The sequence below is a fragment of the Ranitomeya variabilis genome, chromosome 2, assembly GCF_051348905.1.
Source record: "Ranitomeya variabilis isolate aRanVar5 chromosome 2, aRanVar5.hap1, whole genome shotgun sequence".
In the NCBI taxonomy this organism is placed as follows: Eukaryota; Metazoa; Chordata; class Amphibia; order Anura; family Dendrobatidae; genus Ranitomeya; species Ranitomeya variabilis.
The window spans coordinates 36,950,415-36,968,270 of record NC_135233.1 but is presented as its reverse complement, the minus strand read 5'-3'; the positions used below and the strand labels follow the sequence as shown (position 1 = coordinate 36,968,270).

The 17,856-nt window shown below is 43.7% G+C and overlaps 1 protein-coding gene across 1 annotated transcript in view; it reads right to left on the bottom strand.

The window, feature by feature from the left end:
* Positions 1-17,856, bottom strand: part of USH2A (usherin) — a 930,843-nt gene that overhangs the window by 98,183 nt on the left and 814,804 nt on the right. The window contains exons 58-60 of the mRNA XM_077281431.1: positions 14,832-14,989; positions 7,459-7,617; positions 6,766-6,928 (exon numbers count right to left, since the gene is read on the bottom strand). Coding sequence (XP_077137546.1) covers positions 6,766-6,928; positions 7,459-7,617; positions 14,832-14,989 — 480 coding nt within the window. The remainder of the gene's footprint in view (positions 1-6,765; positions 6,929-7,458; positions 7,618-14,831; positions 14,990-17,856) is intronic.

Here is a 17,856-nt window from a genome sequence, read left to right as displayed (position 1 = left end):
GACCACAACTTTTTCTGTCCACTAGAACTGCTGCAGCATGTGCTGCTGATCCTGAGCGTTCATTTCTGTCTGTAACCTTGTGCACACTACAGTCTGTCTGACTAATAAAGGTCATTGTAGGACCGAAACACCTTGGATTGCCTGCACCTGCACACAATAAAATGATTTGCTTACATTATTTACCTGATTGCCAAGTTTTCTACAAGATTTACACTAAAAGAAAAGTGACATGTCTCCCAATCTTCACGACTAGGATGCTTCTCTCCATCAAGCCATCCTCAGCATACGGACAAAGTACCAGGAACTGGGCATTGGGATATCTCTCTCCATTCGGGAAGATCAGCTATCACCTTGGAGAATTCAAGGACCAACTGGAGTTCCTCCACCTGGTTGGTGGATTGCAGACATTTGGAATGGATGACACCGCCTTGACATTCTCTTCACCAGACCACCTAGAGACGGAAGATATCTACACTGGGTCCGTCTTCAGCCTGGTCTCCAACATATCAAGTCCACGATGTGGGGAGGGTCCAGTAGCCAGATGATTGGTGCAATTGTCGGGACTGTGTGGGGACCTCTCTTTGAAGACACCAGCACACAGCGAGTTAGCGACTAGCAGATCTGGCGGAGAAGATGGCGACACTGCTTACTGACCTGGACGTATTGGTACTAGATTCCTCTTAAGACTTGGCTATCCTCAAAGAAGCACCGCAATGGTTCTCCAGGCCAGGACAGACACTAGAATTTTCAGTGCTGGATGACCTATGGGAATACCAGACAGCACATGGAAAGTAATCTTCTCCATTTATAACGCTCTGATCTGGTTCTCAAGTTGTTCAGTCATGACTTGACTGTTTCTGAGTAAGGCTAGTCCTTCAATCGACAACACCCTCACCAGATTCTGTTGTGGGGTATTTCCAGTATAATTTCTTTGTGTGCCCCTTTATTTACTGATCAGCCATAAGATTAAAACCACTAAACCAGTTGTACACTTCACAAGATGTTTGAAGTGACGAATATCAACTTTTTTTTTTAGCATATTTGTGTATTGAGTATTCCCTACCTGCCATAAGCCAGGAATGACCCACAAGACCAGTCATGAACTGGAAAAAAAACACTCAAGACTCACTCCATACTGGGAACACCCATAAGACCTGCTGTATTCCAGGGATGCCTCACAAGCCTTGTTGTATACTGCAAACATCCCACAAGATCTGTCATATACTGAGAACACCCCACAAGACCCACCGTATATCTACAACACCCCATAAGACCTGCAATATACTATGAACCACCCACAAGACTTGCTGCATACCAAGACCACCCCACAAGACCCTCCATATACCAGGAACACCCCACAGGACCTGCCGTATTCTGGGAACACCAAACAAGACCTGTCGTATAACGGGAACACTCAACAAGACTCATCATCAGGAACACCTCACAAAACCTGCTCTGTGCCAGGAACACCCCAGAACACCTGCTGTATACCAAGATTATCACAAAAGACCAGCTGTATACTGGGAACACCCTACAAGACCCACCATATACCAGGAACAACCCACAATATCTTCCTTATACCAGAAATAAACCTAAAGGCTTGTCGCATACTGGAAATACCCAACAATACCTGCTATATACCAGGTGTAAGATGCCCAAGCGAAGAAGTTTTGGGCGAGCTTTGATCCCCACTCACTCTGGCATCCTACAGACAAGGGGTGTCTCAGTCCTGGTGTGCTGCTGTGTAGTGGTGGTGTGTGTGGTGCTTCCCCCTTACTTCTGGCCTGCAGGCCTCTTCTGAATCCAGGAATCCCTCTTCTGGAACTAGGGCAGCAAACAACCCAAGAGACTCAGGGTTAATAAAAACAAACTTTTACTTAGAGAATGGAAGTCTGTACAGGATTTACAAGCAGGTTTAAAGTATAAGGCTGAACGGGTTGTCATTTTTCTTACAGGTACCGGATACAAATTTAGCCCTGGTTCTCAGGATAGGTGGCATATCCACTTCTCTGGCTTTCCTAGCTCTTGGGATCTTCTTCACCTCTAGCAGTATTTCTGCGTTGCAATACCATCCGCCCCTTGTGGTCGGAGTTCATCCTTTCAACTTGATTTGCATGCCCTTGCCCCTGACGTCCATCTCGATTGTCCTTGGCCATTAGACGGAATCACAAGAAGGGTATTTACGGCAATCTGCTGTCCCGAATATTGAGCTCACATCATCCCTAGCAGCCTACTATTCCTGCTGCATGTGCACTCCTGCTCTCGCATACACTACCTGTCACTTCCTGCCTCTGTTACTACCACTCAGTTACCCCCAACCAACTAGGCTGGCCTTTCAGTTAACCCTGCCCCAGCTAACTACAGCCCCAGGGTATATTATATCTTTACCACATAAATGCATCAAAATACAGCTTAACCCTTAGGTGTTAGGGAGTAACCCGTTTACCCCCACCAGTGTTACACAGGAGCACCCTGCAAAATTCGCTGTATAGTTGGAACACCCCACAAGACCCGATGTATATAGGTATCACTTGACAAGACCTGCTGTATACTGGGAAGACCTGTGTTTTTGGAGATGCTCTGACAAATTGGCCCTTGACACAGTCACAAAGATCTTTACATTTCCCATTTTTCCTGCTTTCGATACATCAGTTTCAAGAACTGATGGTTCTCTAGGTGCCTACCATAACCCACCGTGAATTTTATAGTGAGAAGTTATTTACTTCACCCATTCATGGCCATGACTGCTCGTCTATGTGCACCTTTATGAATATAGACATTGGCGGCCCTGTAGACCACACATCAAAGTGCCTGTCACCCTACAATAAAAGGTGCCCACCTACTATATTCCATAATATATAACCCTGGAGGGGATTCTGGGTCTCACAGGCACCAGGACCAGGGTGTGCCTGCTACCTCTGTACCCCCCTATAGCTTCGCCCCTGCCACACTCTGAACCTATGGATTTTCCTCCTGACTGGATGCAGTTACCGGAAGGAGATTTAATATTGTTGTTGTCTCAGTGCATTTAGACTTCAGGAGAAGCGGCGCCCGGTGATTCATGCTCATGTAGCGGAATATAACGATTGTATCTGAAGCCCCAGTGCGCCATTCTCATTTCACTCAAAATAAAAAACAAAATGTATCTGTGTCAGTCAGTGCCCTCCGCTGTACTCCGAGGTATCAAACGGGCGACAATTATGATTGGGAGGTGATTGTGTCACATTGCTGGAAAGTTTATTGCTCGGCAGTGTGTTTGGCAGTAACGCATTCCCTTTCATATTACTCTTTATATCATTGTTTGCCTGTGACTGGAATAATCAAATGGCATCAAACTCTGTCACATTCAATTTACAGGATTTCCCACCGACGCCGGCGGCCTCTTGCTGTGTATTCGAGATTCGTGAATTATGCTGCCGCCGTGGAGCGCGTGTGATGATTATTATTATTAATAATAACAGACTATAGCTACATATAAAGCAACATTCACCGTAGGCTTGCGGCAAAAATTCGCCGTCAATGCTGGGAAAAATCTACTACGGTATGCGCCAAATGTGTCTATAGGTTAAAATAAACCCCATCATCATTTACTATATAGGGACTTACCGGTATATCTTTTATTTTGCATTATTACAAAAAAAAAGTTTTTTAAAATATACATGGACTTAATAAATATATACTTTTTTTTTGCAATGGTCATCATTTCAACGCTATGGCATGCAATGGCATATGTCTGTGCATATAAGGTCTGCGAGCTTATATATGTAATTTACAGATGTCGGCAAATTATTGATTGAGAAGACCAACGTTCCGTTTGCTCCAATGCAAAGTAAATGAGTGGATTTGCTGCGCTGATTGCAAAAACGTGATGCGGTAACATCTTAATGTGACTCGTTGGTTCACCTGCTCCGTCAGTACTGTGCATGGAGCACAAGGGCGGACATATCATCGGTGCAGCCGCATAGGGGCCCAAAAGGTAAGGGGGCCACTATGACATATAAAATAGCAAGTCATGGGACACAATTGTTGCAGATTTTTACCTGCGATTTGCAAAGATGAAAATTAAAAGATCTGCAAATAATTTAACCAGCGGTGCAGAAAACATTTGCAGTCTGTCAATTTTATTTGCGCAATGTTGTCAAATTTGTTGCAAATTTTCCTAATTTCCCAATAGAATTCACAAACAATGTATTGTTGCCTATTATCCATGGATTCGCAGCAAAATTTGCAGCGGTAAATTAATTTTTTAAATTTTTTTATTTTTAAGACTCCTGAAAATCTGAAGGGGCAAATTTACATAGAATTGAGGTGGACTTGCTTTTATAATATGGACACATTTGCCAAGGATTAAAGTATTTTTACATATTTTAGTGATTACATGTAGTTACTAAATTTGCAGTAGTGATCTTCATTCATTTTCAGACCCCCTGATATGCAGTTTGCAGCCTGATTCAAGTTTCAGTTTTTCTCTTCTGAGATTGTCTTTTCCAGTAATATAGGCTGATTGTGAAGTCTGAATGCCTCCAGGGTGCTGCGGTCTTCACTTACTTTCATGCATCAGCACAGCTCTGATACTTTACTTACTTCCCTCAATGTGCTTTCCTTCCTCTATAGATTCTATTTTCTCTGCCTTCTCTGAAACTGTAGATGCTTTCTCACAACTACATTTTGTGAAGATCTGTGTGCAAGCCTTTTCCCCCTCCCTTTTGCCATCTTTAACATTGAGATATGGGAGTGAGAAGCAGAGAAAGTCGACAGTAGCAGGGGCTCTTACAAATTTGTAACATTTTTGCTAAACCAGGGAGCTAGATATAAAACTTACAGATTCTCCTTAGCAGCATGGTAGAAAGTTTTTAATGAAGACTATTTAGAACGTTGCATCTATTTGCATTTAGCAAACAAATGAACAATAATAAAAATACAGAGAAAAGGTATACATAGACTCTAGACCCTTCACGATGTCCGCCGTACATGTAAAGCACATGTTGGGTGCAGTTGAATCCTTAAATTATTTCTGCTTCGTCTAATCTAATATTTAGATTGTCCAATGCATCCAAAATAAAAAATATACAAGTTGTGAGAAGTCTTGCATAGTTTCCAATAGTGGCCAAGAATTCTAAATTTGCCACGAGTGTTTCAAATTTTTGGAAAACTATGGCGGCAAATTCTGGAATTTCCTGTGCCAAAAGTTGGGGTTGGGTTTACACAAACTGTTCACAAAAGTGAGGATTCTCACCTAGATTGGATGTAGGACTTAAACTATTTTACCAATCCTGACTTTGGTAATCATGGTCTTTTAGAAAAAATTTCCTAGAATTTTGTGTCAACAACCCTTATACAGAGTTTTGTGTCTCCATGGTTGTGAGGATAATGTATAATATAAGTTTTAGTTTCTCTTGCCAGCCCATGCTGTGGGCTGAAACCCCCCTTCCCTCTGTGTTTCTGAGATGTGTATGTGTAGAAGAGGTTTTATTGCCCTGGCTGTAAATTCCAGGCTCTGGGCAACTTACTTGTCCCCCTCACATCTGTACCAGCTAGAACTGGTATAGAAGTTCTCCAAAATCCATGAGGGTCTTTGTTCTAATATGATAAGATTCTGGGCCACCAACTTGGGCTAGGAAAATAATAAATACATATTGCTAATGTCCATCGGCAGATCTATCAGCCACTGTAAGCATGAGCCTCTAGTTCCAACAGGGACAGAGTACAGATTTCTCCAGAACCGGGCATCACAACGAGCCCGAATTTAGTACCAATAGAAAGCCAATGGTAAAAGAAGATGAATGAGGGGTGTGCTGGGAGATACGAGCCTTATACAAATTTGTGTTAAATTTGGCAAGGCTGAGGAGAGAGGAGGGTCTGGGTAAACCAGCCCTGTTGGTGATGTCACGGGCTGCAGTCTATAAGTCTCTGCCAGGCCCCCAGCAGTTAGTCTTACCTGAGGAGCCCTGACTGCTAGCCCTGATGAACTGGGACATATGGGAACTCCGCCCACTAGCCTGGCTGCCTGCAATGTCCTGAACACATGTAAACGTTAATTTCTCATTTAACCCCTGTTATTTTTATAATTACCTTGTACATATTTTCAATTGTCTCATATTGTAACATCTTTATATGCCTTTTTTTATAAACACTGCCTTCTTTCGGAGTAAATATTTAAACTACTAGTTTTCGTTCTTCCTGCTCTAAAACATACCCTAAGTCTTCTGAAGGGAATTACGCTACTGTTTTGGGTTAGCTTCGGACCCGTTTAATCGAAGCTGGTGGCAGCATACCGTGTTCTGTGCCTTTGGGAGTCGTTGTAGCGACGGCGGCATTGATAATTATTGTTCCTGCCTGAGTGGGAGTAGTTATATTGCCTCGCTGCAGCGTGCCCAATAGCCAGTACATAGTAGGCAGCCTTTCTGGCGACTAATTACCCTAGGTGCAGTACCTAATCTGACCTGAGGGTAAGGGGGGCGCCAGAGAGCTGCAAGTTCAAGCAGACCTGTAAAGCGGGATATACTTAAATCCCTGCAGTTCGTGGTATATTGAAGAGCAGTGGGATAAATAAAATAAGCCCCTGCTGGAAACTAAGAGGTCAATAGCCTTGTGTGTGTTTTCATCACAGTGTAGCAGTGGAGGGATAACTAAGATAAGCTCCCCTGTACATGTGATAGCCGTCTGTTGGCCTAAAGTCACCCCGATCCGTGACGTAGGGGTGACGGTCACGGTGTGAATCGTGACAATGGTATGTAAAAAAAAAGAACCCTGTAAAACAATTACCTATGAATTATATATCTCGTTATCAATCCATTGGATTTCTTAGGTTCTCTCCATGTAATCCTTATAGTATGTGGGCCGGTGGCAATAAGTTTTGGTGGGTCAAGATCTTCTGGTGCGGCTTCTGAAGTTACCATGGATGTGATGCTGCTGACTCCACAGCTACCTATAAAACAAGAAGTATAATTATAAATCTGGAGTGACATTGAAATGAATTTGTCAGGAAACTAATCGGTAACATAAGATATCTTCCCATACAAGTAATGCACCGATCTCGCAAAATGAAATCGAGAGCCTACAGAAGTATATTGGGGCCCACACCCTTCTATTGGAGCCTTCTGTAAGGTGGAGGTTATACGGACTTGTAACGTAGCCATGAAAACGGGGTTTTAGTCAAATATTTAACCTCTATTAAAGAGATGGTTTCATGATTGATCTTCAGGAGCACCCTACTCCTCTGACTCCTGGCTTACTTTGCCGGGGTCCGAATGATTGACAGAGATCCCGAAAGAGATCCTTGCCAAGCAAAAGACCACCTTTGATAAACTGCAGAGATGGCTGATAAACTAGGCAACGAGCATAAAAACCTCTTAATTTTGGAGAATGGAGAGAATTTCTAATAAGAGGTATCACCATTTATGATGATGAGTAAACCACGATAAACATCTAAAATCTGATTAGGAATTTCCTTCTTACCATGTTGACAAGCTTGTAATCGGAGGGAAAACTCAGTGCCCGGAACCAAGTCTTGCAGAATTGTGAACCGTTGTTCTCCGGCGGCGCGCCTCCGTGCATCACTGCTGCCTGCATTCAGCAATAGATTGAAATCCAATGGAACGCTGGGGTCAAAGATCCCTGAAATAAAGGTTTAGGAAGCAGAAGATGATTGGCATCGCTCTATCGGCAGTGGATTTCCATGGATAGAGATATACATATCCATACAGCACAATGTTCCTTGGATGTGGCCAGTGTATATGCACCGGGAGAAATGCACTGAGGCAGGAACAAAGGTCTATATCATTTACACAGATTATTGTTGTAGTGATAGGAGTCTAAAGTGCAAGTATGCACCCCCCGTATTGTGTACACAGCACCAATGCAGACGCCTACGGTGTTCACCGCCTTTGAAAAGTAAGATTTTAATCTCGCTGAATACAAGTAGAATTTCCCAAAATTTTGACAAGATTGATTTAAAAAAACCCCATTTTTTTAACCCATAAGATGAAAGAAAGGTTAATAATTAGTGATGAGCGAGTGTACTCGTTGCTCGGGTTTTCCAGAGCCCGCTCGGGTGGTCTCCGAGTATTTATGACTGCTCGGAGATTTAATTTTCATCACCGCAGCTGGATGATTTGCGGCTACTAGCCTGCTTGATTACATGTGGGGATTCCCTAGCAATCAGGCAACCCCCACATGTACTCAGGCTGGCTAGTAGCTGTAAATCATCCAGATGTGGCGATGAAAACTAAATCTCCGAACACTAACAAATACTCGGAGACCACCCGAGCGTGCTCAGGAAAACCCGAGCAACGAGTACACTCGCTCATCTCTATTAATAATATAACTTTCATTACAAATTCTTCAGTTTTACTCAAACTAGTTGATGTAAAAATGAGTACACCCCACAATAAAAACTACTACATCTAATGTTTTGTATGACCGCCATGATTTTGAAGCAGCTTGTTCTAACAACGCTGCTCCTGCTGGCTGTCACTTGCGCTGTCGCTTCTGATTTCCTTTTACCTGTGCAATCTGTTAAGAACTGTTTCAGTGAGGTGCTTCTCCTCTTCCAGTACCATTTCCACCCAGTAAGTTGATTGCACATTTGTGTTTGACCATGCAGGGTGGTTTATTTGGGTCCCTTCTTATTCTGATTGGGGTCAGTGGTTTCTCCTTCTGCCATTACTTACTTACACCTCCATAATATTCCTTTTTCCATTTTTTATTCTCTATTTTTACCATTTTGTCACCCACACACTTGTTGTGAGTTCTGCTTCTTCCAGATATTATCTCCACCCCCCTTTCTCCCGACAGTATCTTTGCAGGTAACGGCGCTGTTCCCTTCTTGCGGTGCTGAACGGAAATCAACTCCTGCTGGGGCTATGGGCAGCATATCTAGCAGGTCTGCTCCTGATGAGCCTTTGACTCCTCCAGACACCCAGCCTGGGTGGCATTCATACTTCCCAAGTTACAGCAGAAGTTGAGGGGAAAAATACATTTTTTTAAGTCCCCCAAGCCCCCTAATATTGAATCTCAGATGGGTGGGTGGTGGTGCCACAGTGGTTGCTCCAGGTACTAAGTCTTGCAGGCACTGCAGGCAGACTGCATCTAGATTTCGATCTTGGTCTTGTTCCCAGAGCTCTGGGATACAGGGGAGAAGCAGGGCCACTGGTCACACATAGCATCAGTCCCGCCATGCCTCCAGATCATCCAGGGCTAGTAGGTGATCTCACCATTCTAGGTCTTGTCGCTTGTCATCAAACAGCCCCGGCAGCTCCGAGTTGAGCAGAAGTTATAGTAAGAGGCGGGAGCCTTCTCAGTTGAAAGGCCAGTCTTGCCATGGGGCAAACCAGACTCGCATGGTCCAACAACCTTTGCCCAGTATGCCATGTTCGCCATCTTCAAATGGTAAGTTTGATTTCACTGGGACGTGCGGCGATGAGGAGAATAAAAGTGAGTTGGCATCGGCCATTAAGGCACTTCTTTCAAAATTGAATCCTTCTAGTGCTTCTTCCTCACAGCTAAGAATTCCTGCGCCTCAGACAAGTTTTCTTAAGGAGGTGTGTTTCTGTGGTATTAGCCCATTGGGATCCAACTTAGATGAGGAAACTATACTAAAAATATGGTCTAACCAATATGTTGACATTTGGTCTTTAATTTCGGTTGATCATCACACTTTAGACAAAGAACGGAGGCCGCCTTTGAACAGGACTTTTGATAGGAGGCCTAAGGTGGCTAAAACCATGGGAAACTGGTTGCAGGCCTTTTCGGCGCTAGGCTGAATTATGGCCCAGCAGCACCCTGAATTGTTCATATACATTGACTATAACACCTACAAAGACCATTGCGGTAGAACCTCGTTTAAATATGATGAAGAGTTCTGTAGGCGATTGTCCCTGCAACCGCAGATTGGTTGGAGTGTGAAGGCCACGGACAGATGGCTCAGATTAATGATGGCTCAGAAAGCGCAGCCCTTTCATGCAGCGGCCGCTGCCATCTCCCTACAAGGAGCAGTGGCCTTGCGCCCAACAGAAGACTGTTGGCTCTTCAATGAGGGTCATTGCAGATTCTATGGTTTGTATAAGTACAAGCATGAGTGCCCAGTTTGCAGTAGACCGCACATGGCAGTGCAATGCAGTAAATCAGGAACGACAGTATACCGCCCTGCCGGGTCCGGTGAAGGGAAGGACTCCAGTGAGCGTGTCCGTGATGTCCCTGTGGCTAAAACAATATCCCAGCAGCTGCACAATTATGTTTAGGTTTTACTTTAGTTTTTTCATCCCTTTAATTATTCAGGCTCCCCATATTTTTCAAAAAATCTCAAATCTGCCATTCAGAATTCCATCATTTGAAAAGGTACAAAAAGACGTCCGCTTCGGTAGGATAGAGGGTCCATTTTCCGTCCCTACCTTTTCCAAACATTTTGGGAATTGTCCCCAAAAAAGAGAAAGGTAAATTTTGTTTGATACATCACCTGTCACACCCTAAGGGTTTCGATGGTGAATGACGGCATAGCTAAGGAGGATGTTTCCGTGACGTACGCATCTTTTCATAGGGCGGTTGCACTACTTCGGCGGACTGGGTGCGGGGCCCTTATGGTGAAATCAGATATACGTCTCCTGCCCGTTCATCCTGATTGTCATCACCTCCTGGGTTGTTGTGTAGATGGTGAATTTTATTACGACACCCGTTTGCCCATGGCCTGCTCCATATTGTGCCATTACTTCGAGCCATTTAGCTCTTTTCTTGAATGGGTGGTGCGGCGTGATGATACATTATCTGGACGATTTCCTTTCTATTTCCCCAAAAGGTAGTGACCAATGTCAGAACATACTTGATTCCTTCCGTTGCTCGATGCCCTGCTTCGGAATACCCATTTCTTCTGAGAAATACTACACTACAATTTTTTTTTTTTTTTGCATAATGTGGATGACATTTGGTATTAGCTAAGTATATAAAATTATTAAAATCTCATCTGTGCGCTGTGGATATTTTCTGAATTTAAATTTTTAAAAATTTGCAGCTTGCCATTTTTGCCAGTGTAATTGATTACAATTCTAAATGGGCAATGTGCTGCAAATCTGTAGCAGAATTTGTAAATATCATCCACTTTTGCTGCTATTTTAATAATGCTGCAAATTTGCTCTCTGGATTTTAGCAGAAAAGTGCTTGATATTTGCAGATTTTTACAGGCTCTGCTGCAAATTGTTTGTGCGGAATTGCAACAAATTTCACACTTTGCTTTAAAAGATGGACAAAAAATTTAAAAAGCAAAAAATGTTCATGTTGCAAATTTCTCCACGTCAATCTCCTTGCAGAAATTGTCCACAATGTCAGCATGGATATTTACTTAGCTGGGGATTATTCTGCAAGATTTTTAAAAATTTGCAGCAAATACGCTACTTGTGCATTTACCCCACAAAAATGGAAAGTCGGTAACTTTGCACATTTGCTGTATTAAATCTTTGACCCACCTAGAAGATGAAGCATGGTACTTGAGACAGAGCATGAAAGGCCAGTAGCCTTTGTAATATTTTATGCTCCTCCATCCTAGCCGAGGAAGGCCCATAAGAAACAATTTATACTAAGTGTAAATGGCACTTCTGTTATTTGGTGTCAGATTTGCCATGAGTATAATGACAAGCTGCCAAAACAGATTTCGAAGCAGACTAAAGAACAAGCTTTGTGTGCGTTAATATTCCCGGCACAGCGTCTTTCCATAATTTACAAGCCAACGCTGATAGTTTATTTAACATTTATGAACTTACAATGCAATCAGAAATTCATTATTATCCGTACAAATAAATAGTTGATATGTGACGAGTTCTCTGCCAGAGAAAGTGGGACACGTGTCTCAATAAATGTTTTCTTCTGCAATAACTGGAGAATAATTTGTCAGCGCATCGGAGAGCTGAATAATTAAAGGGGAACTGTAAAGACTCCAATAAATACAATACATGGGTGGATTGCGTCTTGTTTTATGGAGAGCCGGGTATCAGGTCTCTTCTGATACAAGGCAGTGACAATGAAGAATGGATCTTTTTTTTTGTTCTTTTCAGTTGTGTTACAATGTTGCTAAATATTACATTTATGAAACCATAAACGTTTAATTATAGAAGCTAATAAAATGTAACAGTATTATTAGCAAGATTGCTACATTGTAATTTCTTCGATAGGAGGCCGGTTAATGGCTTACATAGCAAGAAGAGGTCCCATAAAACCAGGCTTTCCATTATGCTGCTGGGTTTTTCCACCCAGAAGAGAAGGTTTCTCCCAACATCCCTTTTTATCCCTTGGGATAATTCCTCATCCCCTCTTTTTTGCAAAACGTTTTTTTAGAGCTGAGTCATAAATTGGTTCTTGCCAACTCAATATTAGTGAGGAGCAGGCCAACCAGGACCTTGTCCTCTCTTTTTACGGGCCAATGCTAGCCCTTGTACTAGATAGTATAGATGCTGTGGGGGTTTCTAGTAGCTACTTGGATACACAGAGCTACAAGGTTTTCATATCAAAACAGAATAAGGTTTATTCTGCTTCATATACTTTACAGCTCTAAAAATGAAAATAGTCCTCTTTTCAGCAAAAATGAAGAGCAAAACAGTCCTTTCTTCAGCACAAATGAATACCATAGTAGTTTTTTCTTCAGAACAAATGAATAACAAAACAGTCTTTTTTTCTGGGAATGGCAAAGTAAATCTAAATGGTCTCACTATCTTGGTATTACAGGCACTTATCAGTCTCTAGCATAATCTGTCCACCATTAATGGTCTTTTTCCAGCTCCAACACAACACACTTTGTTGAGCTAATCCTGCTGCATGTTTTTAGACCTGCAGGCCCTGAACTGAAGTATGGTAGTGTCCTTTCCCACCCAGGCTCTTTTAGTCGCTCCTAAATCACGGACCAAAATTCTAGTAAAAAAATCAAATCATCTCAGACACCTATTGTTACTGGTGCACTTTCTCCAGGGACTTACATCACCGAGGCCAACCACCTCGGTGACACATACCTGCCACCCAGGACTTTACCTCCTGCTTTCTTAGAATGCCTTTAGTATCAGACTGGGATTCCTTGAGCCCACCAAAGGAAATAATTTTGAGGGTCAGAAAAGATATATGCCCTAATGGCACCTTCACATGAGGTCTGGTATTATGGGGACAGCCTGACCCTAAAGGCCTTTTCATGTGGGCATATAATATATTGTATGATCATTTAGAAGAATATTTCTAAATAGGTTTGTAAACAAGCCACTAATAAGTCAATAAGCAAGCTGTTATGATAATGTAAAAACTCACTGGGGGAAATAGATAACATCCTCACAATTGCAACTGACCCTGCCTGTTCCAGTACAAAAAAAAAGAGATCCTGACTTCACAGTTCCTAGTGGTTCCTGCATGAGCACAGATAGCCCTAACTACAGACTAGACGATGGCAACTAGGACCTATGCTGCCTCAAAGGCCATCAAGCGCTTCTTGTTCCTCCTAAAGAAATGGAGGGCAGAGCAGAGTGTAAATTACCTACAGAAGGGAAAGTGTGCTGAAAAAAATAAATATCCCCAAATGAGTAAAACAAACCACAAAATACTAACTAAAAGGATTAAGTACCTACTGTTAGAAAATATGTTGCCAACTTCCTAAAAAAAAGAAACAGAAGATAGGTGCAGGGCAAAGAACATAAACAGCAGACAGATAAACCCTAGCTGGTGTTTCACTGACTGGATTAAACTACATCAGAATGGGTGGACATCCAAATGATACTATCACCATCAGGAAATACCAGCAGGGGGAACTATATAAAGCCGCACCCAAAAGGCGACAGGGCAAACAAATGAGTAAATGAAAGCACCTGTTACCCTAAAAAGACTGAAGCATGGATAAAATTAAACTGAACACCGGGAGAAAAGGTGAATCTGCTGTGGCTCGGCTGACAGAGAAGCCGACCACAAAGCACAGGCTTTAAGGTTTCGAACCCAGACTCATGACACAAATAAAGCGCTTGTGCAACGGCTGATTGGATCACTTATGAAGGCCTATACAATATCGCTGTTGGCTGCCTATTTTTTCCATGTAATCAGGAACTCTGTTGCTGACAACATGACTGCTGCATGTGGATAGTATTTACCATTTTTCAGTCCCCATACAGTTGGTATTGACAGATGAAACAGCCCTTAAAACAGTAAGAAACTTTTTTTTTGTATTTAATTATTGATCAGTGTTTGCAAATGTATGAATTTTTGTAAAACACTTCAAACCCTTATTTTGCCTCTTTGTTAAAGTGTTGTTTTAAATGCCTATTGCCTAATTCAAGCTCCCTTAAAATCTGATGTCAACTGCCACACAGCAAAAATCCATATTCCATTTACAACTAGACTATGAGACTTTACCTGAATGGGTGTTCAGCAAAAGTTTGAAACACAGATAGAGTACGGATTCTTGTTGAGCAGCAGCTGAAAGCAGATTCTTAAGGAGCTTAAGGTAGGCAAATAAAACAACATTGCAAAACGGTGTTTGGAAGAAAAGGAGGAAAAATTAGATAATGAATTATATTGCAAAAAGTCACATATTTGCAAAGGCTGATCAATAATGAAATGCACCGAGTATAAAATTGTTGACGAGCCTTCACTAGATGCTGAAATTTGACCTTGTAAACCACCTTAAAAATCTCAGTACAGTGGTTACAAGTCTTGCTAAACGTGCCCTTGAGGGCAACCCAGTTCACAAAAAGATTCAGCTTTGGTTATTGGTTCACGTATATAATTTTATATGACATTTTTATTGTTTTTTTTTTGTATATGTTGTAATGAATAATCGGCCTCAAAATAAATAATATATTATAAGTAAATAAATATACCTGGATCTTCCCAAGCCACAAATGCAGAATATGGTCCCAAGACAGTTATGTTATAAGGAACAGGGATTTCCCGTGGAGTTTCGATTGGAGTTTCAACCACATAGACATGGCTAATGTTACTCCCTGCCTCATTTTGGGCCTCCAGCTGGTAGAAATAACTGGAAAACATAACAAAGAACATTCACATGTTAATGAATAGCAATAGATTTGGGTAAAAGTGATCACTTCCAGCAATAATCACCAGAAAGAGGCCAAACACACCAGATAATGGCAGAATCTCAACCGCCCGACCATCTAATCGTTATATGGACACCGTGACTCACCCCTGGAGGGGAAAAGAAGGAAGTGCATTTTGGATCTAAACATGGACAATCCTTTCATCCTCTTGCCCTCTCCCTCATTACTGCTATCGCTAACATTGAGAGAAGGGAGGTGAAGAGCAAAGAATCTTCCCTTCTGATGGATTTATAACTTGATTGCAGACCACTCAGCTAGATAATGTAAATATGTTAGCTAATAAGTCAATGTTGATCCTTTAACCCCTTAACGACCTTTGACGCATACGCTGCGTCATGAAAGTCGGTGCCAAAACGACCTATGACGCAGCGTATGCGTCATGGAATGATCGCGTCCCTGCAGATCGGGTGAAGGGGTTAACTCCTATTTTACCCGATCTGCAGGGAGAGGGGGAGTGGTGCTTCAGCCCAGGGGGGGTGGCTTCACCCCCCCGTGGCTACGATCGCTCTGATTGGCTGTTGAAAGTGAAACTGCCAATCAGAGCGATTTGTAATATTTCACCTAAAAAACTGGTGAAATATTACAATCCAGCCATGGCCGATGCTGCAATAACATCGGCCATGGCTGGAAATACTAAAGTGCCCCCCCCACACCCACCGATCGCCCCCCCAGTGCTCCGTTAGTCCTCCGGTCCCCTCCGTCCGCCTGCCGGCTCCCCCGTCCTGCTGTCCGCTCCCTCCTTGCTCAGATCCCCCCCCCTGTGCTCCGATCCCCCCCCCTGTGCTCCGATCCACCCCCCCACCACCCCTTCATACTTACCGATCCTCCCGGTGTCCGGCCGTCTCCTCCCTGGGCGCCGCCATCTTGGAAAATGGCGGGCGCATGCTCAGTGCGCCCGCAGAATCTGCCAGTCGGCAGATTCCTTACAGGTACATTTTGATCGCTGTGGTAGGTTCTATCACAGCGATCAAAATAAAAAAAATAATAAATAACCCCCCCCCTTTATCACCCCCATAGGGACAATAATAAAATAAAGAATTTTTTTTTTTTTTTCCACTAGGGTTAGGGTTAGAACTAGGGTTAGAACTAGGGGTAGGGTTAGGGGTAGGGTTAGGGTTACGGGTAGGGTTAGGGGTAGGGTTATGGCATGTGCACACAGAGCGGATCGGCCGCGGATCCGCAGCGGATCAGCCGCGGATCCGCAGCGGATCGGCAGCGGATCGGCAGCGGATTGGCAGCGGATTGGCCGCGGATCCGCAGCGGATTGGCAGCGGATTGGCCGCGGATCCGCAGCGGATTGGCAGCGGACCCGCAGCGGATTGGCCGCGGATCCGCCGCGGATCCGCAGCGGATCCGCAGCGGATCCGCAGCGGATCCGCAACGGATCGGCAGCGGATCCGCAGCGGATCGGCAGCGGATCCGCAGCGGATTGGCCGCGGAACCGCAGCGGATTGGCAGCGGATCCGCAGCGGATTGGCCGCGGATCCGCAGCGGATCGGCAGCGGATTGGCCGCGGATCCGCAGCGGATTGGCCGCTGCGAATTCGAAGCAGTTTTCCATCAGGTTTACAGTACCATGTACACCTAAGGAAAACCAAATCCGCTGTGCCCATGGTGCGGAAAATTCCGTGCAGAAACGCTGCGTTGTATTTTCCGCAGCATGTCAATTCTTTGTGCGGATTCCGCAGCGTTTTACACCTGTTCCTCAATAGGAATCCGCAGGTGAAATCCGCACAAAAAAACACTGGAAATCTGCTGTAAATCCGCAGGTAAAACGCAGTGCCTTTTACCTGCAGATTTTTCAAAAATCGTGCGGAAAAATCTCACACGAATCTGCAACGTGGGCACATAGCCTTAGGGTTAGGGTTGGAATTAGAGTTAGGGTTGGAATTAGGGCTAGGGTTTGAAATAGGGTTAAGATTAGGCTTGTGGTTAGGGTTACGGATAGGGTTAGGGGTGTGTTGGGGTTACAGTTGTGGTTAGGGTTGGGATTAGGGTTACGGTTGGGATTAGGGTTAGGATTAGGGTTGGAATTAGGGTTACGGGTGTGTTGCGGTTAGGGTTGTGGTTAGGGGTGTGTTGGGGTTAGGGTTGTGATTAGGGTTATGGCTACAGTTGGGATTAGGATTAGGGGTGTGTTGGGGTTAGTGTTGAAGTTAGAATTGAGGGGTTTCCACTGTTTAGGCACATCAGGGGTCTCCAAACGCAACATGGCGCCACCATTGATTCCAGCCAATCTTGCGTTCAAAAAGTCAAATGGTGCTCCCGCCCTTCCAAGCCCCGACGTGCGCCCAAACAGTGGTTTACCCCCACATTTGGGGTACCAGCGTACTCAGGACAAACTGGGCAACAACTGTTGGGGTCCAATTTCTCCTGTTACCCTTGCAAAAATAAAAAATTACTTGCTAAAACATAATTTTTGAGGAAAGAACAATTATTTTTTATTTTCACGGCTCTGCGTTATAAACTTCTGTGAAGCACTTGGGGGTTGAAAGTGCTCACCACACATCTAGATAAGTTCCTTCGGGGGTCTAGTTTCCAAAATGGGGTCATTTGTGGGGTGTTTCTACTGTTTAGGCACATCAGGGGCTCTGCAAATGCAATGTGACGCCCGCAGACCATTCCATCAAAGTCTGCATTTCAAATGTCACTACTTCCCTTCCGAGCCCTGACGTGCGCCCAAACAGTGGTTTACCCCCACATATGGGGTATCAGCGTACTCACAACAAACTGGGCAACAAATATTGGGGTCCAAATTCTCCTGTTACCCTTGTGAAAATAAAAAATTG